The sequence below is a fragment of the Rhinopithecus bieti genome, unplaced genomic scaffold (assembly GCF_001698545.2).
Source record: "Rhinopithecus bieti isolate Rb0 unplaced genomic scaffold, ASM169854v2 scaffold_7673, whole genome shotgun sequence".
NCBI lineage: Eukaryota > Metazoa > Chordata > Mammalia > Primates > Cercopithecidae > Rhinopithecus > Rhinopithecus bieti.
The window spans coordinates 6,439,971-6,447,908 of NW_016806375.1; the positions used below are offsets into that span (position 1 = coordinate 6,439,971).

Below are 7,938 nucleotides of genomic sequence, written 5' to 3' on the forward strand. Positions count from 1 at the left end.
AGGAATTCTGGAGTTTAAAAACAATTGCTCTATGTTATTCCTGCTTCCAGTCTCTAAAGCATAGGTTCTTAAGGTCCACTATAGTGGTTTTTTTATTTAAGAAATAACTCAGCTGGGCGCAGTGGCTCACGCCTGTTATCCCAGCACTTTGGGAGGCTGAGGCAAGCAGATCGCTTGAGACCAGGAGTTTGAGAGTCTGGCCAACATGGTGAAAACCCATCTCTACAAAAAATACAAAAATTAGCCAGATGTGGTGATATGCACCTGTGGTCCCAGCTACTTGGGAGGCTGAGGCAGGAGAATCGCTTGAACCTGGGAGGTGGAGGTTGCAGTGAGCCAAGATTGCACCACTGCACTCCAGCCTGGGTGATAGAGTGAGACTGTGTCTCAGAAAAAAAGAAAGGAACTCATACAGCTCAATGATTCATTGATCCCAATAAATCCTTTTAATAATAATGAAAACATCCTACTAGGTTTTCTAGTTAAAACTTTAGGACAGGCTCAGTGGCTCATGCCTATAATTCCAACACATTCGGGAGGCTGAGGTGGGAGGATTGCTTGACCCTAGGAGTTCTAGACTTGCCTGGGCCACATAGTAAGACCCTGTCCCAGCTCCCTCCAACATACCACCCACAACCCTCCCCCTACCCCCCCCCCCAAAAAAAAAAGCCAGGCACAGTGGTGAGTGCCTGTGATCCCACCTGTGTTGGGAGGCTGACTTGGGAGTATCACCTGAGCCCTGGAGGTTGAGGCTGCAGTGAGCTGTGATCATGCCACTGCACTCCAGCCTGGGCAACAGATGAGACCCTGTGTCACAACAAGGAATTTTTAGAAGGTGCTTTTTAAATACATTTTATTACTCTTAACTTTCAGAGGATTTAGTATTACTGAACTAAGTTTCATAAGTGTATTTTAAGCAAGTAAATCTCTAATATAGGAAAATCCCCAAAATGGTAGCATTTACTAATGTTTTATATGGTTATCTTTGAAAAATATGTCTGATATTTCTTCAGTAAAAGGTGTTGTTTTAATAACTTACTAAGAATGTTTAAAGATTCTTTAAGTCTGGCTTACCTAGCTAATGTGGGCCTATTAAATAATAGACAGACTTCTGTCTTCCTTATATTCTTTAGATCTTTTCAAATACTCCATTCCAATACCCATCCAAAGACTTTTCTCGGCCGGGCGCAGTGGCTCACGCCTGTAATCCCAGCACTTTGGGAGGCCAAGGCGGGCGGATCACAAGGTCAAGAGATCGAGACAATCCTGGCCAACATGGTGAAACCCCGTCTCTACTGAAAATATAAAAATTAAAAATTAGCTGGGCGTGGTGGCGTGTGTCCATAGTCCCAGCTACTCAGGAGGCTGAGGCAAGAGAATCACTTGAACCTGGGAGGCAGAGGTTGCAGTGAGCTGAGATCGTGCCACTGCACTCCAGCCTGGTGACAGAGCGAGACTCGGTCTCAAAAAAAAAAAGTTTCTCTTTATGCCAATTATTATCTGTACTAGTTTTTAATGTTCAATTACTACAAGATTATAATTATTGTTTTTATTCATGTTCAGAAGAAAAATACATAAGATTCACACCCAACACACTTCGAAATTTATTTAACTCCCTTTGACTATATGTGATTATCAAAAAAGTATTTTCAAGATATTAAAATAAGTAAAGGAAAATGAAATATTTTAGGACATTCAAAAAAGTTCAGTGTTTCTTTAATTGAGGGCAGAGGTGGGGGATAATTTCAGAAGGTAGTGAACCCAAAGGTGGATTCTTGCATAATTCTACTATTCTGTACTCTCATCATCTTAACCTATTTGTTTACTACCCTAACCATAGTTACTAAGTGGAGTTTTATCATAATAATATAGATAGCTATTAAAGTGTTGACATTCAGAGGAGATTACAAATATTATTTTCTATCACATTGTCCTACCATGTGGACAAGGAAGTCCACAGTCTTCATTGAATTACTTTCCAGTTTTACTGGGCTGCACCTACCATTTATGTCTAGTTTGACTTTTTCTGACTTCACCAATTGCTGCTAGGAATGTGCTGGTCACTCAGCAGCACACCCAAATCACAGGGAAGATCTTGAAATACCTGGACAGTCTGAACACATGGCTCTGAATACACTCAATTCTAAGAAGTACCAGGGAACTGCATCTTCTTGCTGAAATCTTGAATTTTTGTCAGCTTTTTTTTTTACTGTGGACAGTAAAGTTGGAAAGATCTAAATAACCCAACAGGAAATGCTGATGAAAGTGCAAGAGTTAATTTGTGGTCATCTGGAGTCCACGTCTCCAAGACTGCAGGACCTTTAAATTCTGCAACTTGTTAGATCATCTGGATGATAGCACAACTGTTAGAAGACCTAGAAGAATACAGCGTTGCTGTGACTCAGTGGTGTTGAATGCAGACCATCTACCAGCTGGGGAAATAATCAATTACAACAGGTATTTTAAAACTCCAGAACATCAGAAATGTGTAGCAGAATGAATTCTGTTATAAGGAAGACAAAAGAATTCAGTCTGTTTTTTAATGCAGTTTAGGAATAATGTATACCTCCTATACTTAACATTGTCATTTATCTTTCCCAACTTTAAATACTCTTAGTTTCTGTAGGGAAAGAAGAGTTATTAGAGGTTTTGTTTTGTTTTGTTTTTTTAAAATTATTATTCTTTACCTTTAGGTACTGCCAGTCTGATACAAAATTCTCCAAGCTTAATTCTGTGCAACCAACAGAACCACATAAGCAGCCAGGCACTGTGGCTCACTCCTATAATTCCAGCATTTTGAGGCTAGATGGGAAGATCACTTGAGCTCAGGATTTTGAGAACCATCCGGACAACATAGGGAGAATTCATCTCTATTTTAAATAATTTTTTTAAAAGAAAAGGCCGGCACGGTGGCTCAATCCTGTAATCCCAGCACTTTGGGAGGCTGAGGCGGGTGGATCATGAGGTCAGGAGATGGAGACCATCCTGGCTAACCCTGTGAAACCCCGTCTCTACTGAAAATAAAAAAAATTAGCCTGGCATGGTGGTGGGCGCCTGTAGTCCCAACTGCTTGGGCAGCTGAGGCAGGAGAATGGCGTAAACCCGGGAGGCGGAGCTTGCAGCGAGCTGAGATCCGGCCACTGCACCCCAGCCTGGGTGACAGAGCGAGACNCTTTAGGTACTGCCAGTCTGATACAAAATTCTCCAAGCTTAATTCTGTGCAACCAACAGAACCACATAAGCAGCCAGGCACTGTGGCTCACTCCTATAATTCCAGCATTTTTGAGGCTAGATGGGAAGATCACTTGAGCTCAGGATTTTGAGAACCATCCGGACAACATAGGGAGAATTCATCTCTATTTTAAATAATTTTTTTAAAAAGAAAAAGGCCGGCACGGTGGCTCAATCCTGTAATCCCAGCACTTTGGGAGGCTGAGGCGGGTGGATCATGAGGTCAGGAGATGGAGACCATCCTGGCTAACCCTGTGAAACCCCGTCTCTACTGAAAATAAAAAAAATTAGCCTGGCATGGTGGTGGGCGCCTGTAGTCCCAACTGCTTGGGCAGCTGAGGCAGGAGAATGGCGTAAACCCGGGAGGCGGAGCTTGCAGTGAGCTGAGATCCGGCCACTGCACCCCAGCCTGGGTGACAGAGCGAGACTCCGTCTCAAAAAAAAAAAAAGGCAGAAAGAAAAAAAAAACGACAACCATGTTATAGGAAAAGTATATTCAAAATAACTTTTAAAAAGTTGTAGTGTGAAGGGATCCTAAAATTCAGAACCCCGTCACAAACTTACAAGCCTTACTACTACGTAAATATCCCTTTGAACTAGTTTCTGGTTCTATTTAAAAAGTCAGAAACATTTGAAATTAATTTACAAATAAGAACAGATACACACTGTGTGGGGAGGCTGAGGTGGTAGTATCTCCTGAGCCCAGGAGTTTAAGTCCAGCCTGGGCAACATAACAGCAAGACCCCATCTCAAAAAAAAAAAGCATACCTTTTATTTATTTATTTTTTTACAGACAAAGTTTCACTATGTTGCCCAGGTTTATTTGGAACTCCTAGCTTTAAGTGATCTTCCTGCCTCAGCCTCCCAAAGTGTTAGCATTACAGATGTGAGCCGCCTCGTCTGCACTAGAACATATATTTTAGATTTCAGATTGGGTGGCGGGCAGGGATAGAACCTCCTTGTTAGTTATATAAAAATAAACTTTTTTTTTTTCCTTTTTGCAGATTTGAAATTTAATTAAGCTATTAACTTCTTAATCGTCACATTAATCCTCCAACTCTGTTTTAACTCCCCCCCTCCTTTTTTTTTTTTCCTAGGAATAAAGGGAATCATTCCTCATTTTAACTGATGTTACAGTGAAGATGGGTTCTTGAACTCTTGGAAGCCTGGATAAGCCACCTAATCTGCAAGATAAAAACCAAAGACTAATGCATATTGGGGAAAAAGAATGCTTAGCACTTGAAGACTGAATGTTGAATACCTGTTGAATATTCCTATTGAGGTTTTTCCCTAAACATACTTCAGTAACATCTTAGGACAATTCACTGGAGAAATGTTGATCCCTGGCTGGAATATCATACCATTGACCCATCTGAAGAGTTAAAGCTGGATTTGACTGCTCTATTCTACCAGGAATATTGTTAGGCTGTCCTTTCACCAGTTTCTAACAATTGTAATCGTTTATTGACTCAGCAGTTCCTCAGATACCAGGTCAAAAGATGTACAGATATATTCTAAAGTTTTCTTACTATTAAAGGCACAAGAGTTTCCTTGTATTTTGACTGACAGTGTAACATGTTACCATTTCAGTTTGTTAGTGATGGTGGTTTTCCCTTTGAAAGCCGTTTGGTATATTCATAACAGTTAGTTTAATATGATTGCATAAGAAAACTGATAAAACCCAGCAATTTTAGTAGTTGTGAAAATATGTTTTTTAATTCATGTTTAAGAAGAATTGCAGGACTTGAAACCAAGTCCTGATGGGGGAAGGGCCATTTCTGTTTAATCCTTAGTTTCTTAACCTGCATAGTTTATCCTGTATTGTAATTTTTTTCTTTTTTAAACTCCCAAACAAGAAGCTTGAAACTTTTCCTGTATTTTAAAATTGAAATTAGGTCACAGGGTTTAGTCAGATTTTTTTAAATTAAGGTTTGGCTTGACAGTCTTTAAAAGAAAGGTTTACCTCGCTAATACTTCTTAATAACATACATCAAATAATATTCCCTGTGGTGATGTATATTCTCAAAGTTTTGTTATCTTCCATTTTTGGCATTTGCTGCTTATGGACTTAGTACCCAGGCAACAAAGATCTATTATGCACCTACTCTGTTGTATGTTTGCTATTATTTCCCAAAAAAAACAGGCATATATGCATGAGAAATAAATAGTGGAATTATTTTGTTTCTCCCACAAAAATCATGGGAGATGGCCCAACAAATGTTTAAAAAGTAAAAGAGGCCAGGCAAGGTGGCTCTTACCTGTAACCCCTGCACTTTAGGAGGCCGTGCTGGGGCGGATCACGAGGTTGGGAGTTTGAGACCAGCCCGACAAACACAGTGAAACCGTGTCTCTACTATAAATACAAAAATTAGCCAGGCATGGTGGCAGGTGCCTGTAGTCCCAACTACTCTGGGGGCTGAGGCAGGAGAATCGCTTGAACCCAGGAGGCAGAGGTTACAGTGAGCCAAGATCTTGCCACTGCCCTCCAGCCTGGGTGACAGAGCAAGACTGTGTCTCCAAAAAAAAGAAAACTAAAAGAAGAGGAGCAGTTTATGACTGAAGAAAATGTGGCCTGGGCTGAAAAAGTGAGGATTGATTGGAGTAGGCTAGAACGAGCTATATGTAGTTTCTAGCTCATTTGTAAGGAGGTAGACAGAGGGGCATTGGTGCCTCAGAGTGGGTGTCTGGTGAGAGGAAAAATGGTGCTTGCGAGATTTTCAGGCTATGTGGGATAGGCATATTTTCTCCCTTTGCCTTTAGCTGTAGATAAAGTGTGGTTATGACCTGAGGCTTCTTGTATTCAAACTTGGCCTGGGGCCTATGTAGAGGCCCTAGGGTCTACTTGTGATGGAGGAGGAAAGTATGTATAAAATGTGTAGGCTTGAGTAGTAAATAAAGCCAAAAAAGCATCACTTGCTTACATTTTTAAATGAGTCACAAAACATCTAATGCGGCTGGTAAAGAAGTTTTAAAGGTCTGTCTACAGAAATTACATGTTTCTCAGATCTTTGTTTAGTAAAATAATACAGATAATTATGCCTTGAATGCATTTATTATTAATGCTAACCGTTTTAATTTGTGTCAGAAATAATGTGCACAAGTTTGTGCTCATGGTAGGATTAAAATTGTATTATTTACTTAAAGCAAAGCAATCTGTTTTTCATTGATTTGATAAATATTTGAATGCCTAATACGTTCTGGGTGCTAAAAATGCAGAAACATGATCGTTTGAATTACTAATAATTATTTTAGTATGCTGGGAGGCTTTGAATTCACTGCACCGTTCCTTCCTAGAGTCATTCAAAACAGAAAAAATTAGTTTTAAGTATAGCTTCATGTTTTTCTGTTTTAAAAAGTTGAGTTAATACTTTTCACAAGAGATGAAATAACATGAGCCACTATACTTATTGGCTCAGTTCCACCCAATTTCCATATTTTGGGTGTAATTTAAAATTTTTAACTTGGAATTTTAACTTTTTTTTTGTTTTGATTTTTTACCAGGTTTCTAAGCATGAATTGAGGAACAGAAGAAGCAGAGCAGATGATCGGAGCAGCATTTGTTTCTCCCCAAATCTAGAAATTTTAGTTCATATGTACACTAGCCAGTGGTTGTGGACAACCATTTACTTGGTGTAAAGAACTTAATTTCAGTATAAACTGACTCTGGGCAGCATTGGTGATGCTGTATCCTGAGTTGTAGCCGCTGTAATTGTGAATATTAACTGAGATAGTGAAACATGGTGTCCGGTTTTCTATTGCATTTTTTCAAGTGGAAAAGTTAACTAAATGGTTGACACACACAAATTGGTGGAGAAATTGTGCATATGCCAATTTTTTGTTAAAACCTTTTGTTTTGAACTATACTGCTTTGAGATCTCATTTCAGAAGAACGGCATGAACAGTCTTCAGCCACAGTTGTGATGGTTGTAAATGCTCACAATTGTGCATTCTTAGGGTTTCTCCATCCCTGGGGTTTGCAAGTTGTTCACTTAAAACATTCTTAAAATGGTTGGCTTCTTGTCTGCAAGCCAGCTGATATGGTAGCAACCAAAGATTCAGTGTTTGAGCATATGAAAGACTCTGCCTGCTTAATTGTGCTAGAAATAACAGCATCTAAAGTGAAGACTTAAGAAAAACTTAGTGACTACTAGATTATCTTTAGGACTCTGCATTAACTCTATAATGTTCTTGGTATTAAAAAGAAAAAGCATATTTGTCACAGAAATTTAGTTAACATCTTACAACTGAACATGTATGTATGTTGCTTAGATAAATGTAATCACTGTAAACATCTATATGATCTGGGATTTTGTTTTTATTTTGAAATGGGAGCTTTTTTGTTTACAAGTTCATTAAAAACTAAAAACTGTTTCTGTAAGGAAATGAGATTTTTTTTAAACAACAAAAAATGCCTTGCTGACTCACTATTAAATAAAAATCTCCCCAATTTTTTGATAGACTACTTCAAGCCATTTGTTACATGGTATTCCTTTGCAAGTCAATTTAGGTTTCGTGTTATAACTTTTCCTCTTTTTTTAAAAAAATAAAACGAAAAACGTAATTCTTTTGTCTGAAGGGGAAAGGCATTCTTTCATTTTTTCTTTTCTTTTTTTTTTTTATGACTTGCAGGCACAATATCTAGTACTGCAACTGCCAGAACTTGGTATTGTAGCTGCTGCCCGCTGACTAGCAGCTGGACTGATTTTG

At 39.0% G+C, this 7,938-nt stretch overlaps 1 protein-coding gene and 1 long non-coding RNA gene across 6 annotated transcripts in view; both read left to right on the top strand.

Annotated features, from left to right (window-relative positions):
* Positions 1-7,609, top strand: part of CSNK1A1 (casein kinase 1 alpha 1) — a 56,871-nt gene extending 49,262 nt beyond the window's left edge. For 3 of the 5 annotated variants that reach the window (XM_017875811.1, XM_017875814.1, XM_017875816.1), the window contains one exon: positions 6,733-7,600. In XM_017875811.1, coding sequence (XP_017731300.1) covers positions 6,733-6,740 — 8 coding nt within the window. In that variant the 3' untranslated portion in view covers positions 6,741-7,600. Of the gene's footprint in view, positions 1-4,328; positions 6,157-6,732 lie in introns of those variants that run through there. The other 2 variants (XM_017875815.1, XM_017875810.1) reach the window with 2 other exon arrangements.
* LOC108532058 (uncharacterized) lies at positions 1,407-3,373 on the top strand. Its single transcript, XR_001886343.1, has 2 exons — positions 1,407-2,693; positions 3,179-3,373. It is a non-coding gene; the product is annotated as an uncharacterized LOC108532058 (long non-coding RNA).
* Positions 7,610-7,938: the final 329 nt, after the last annotated feature.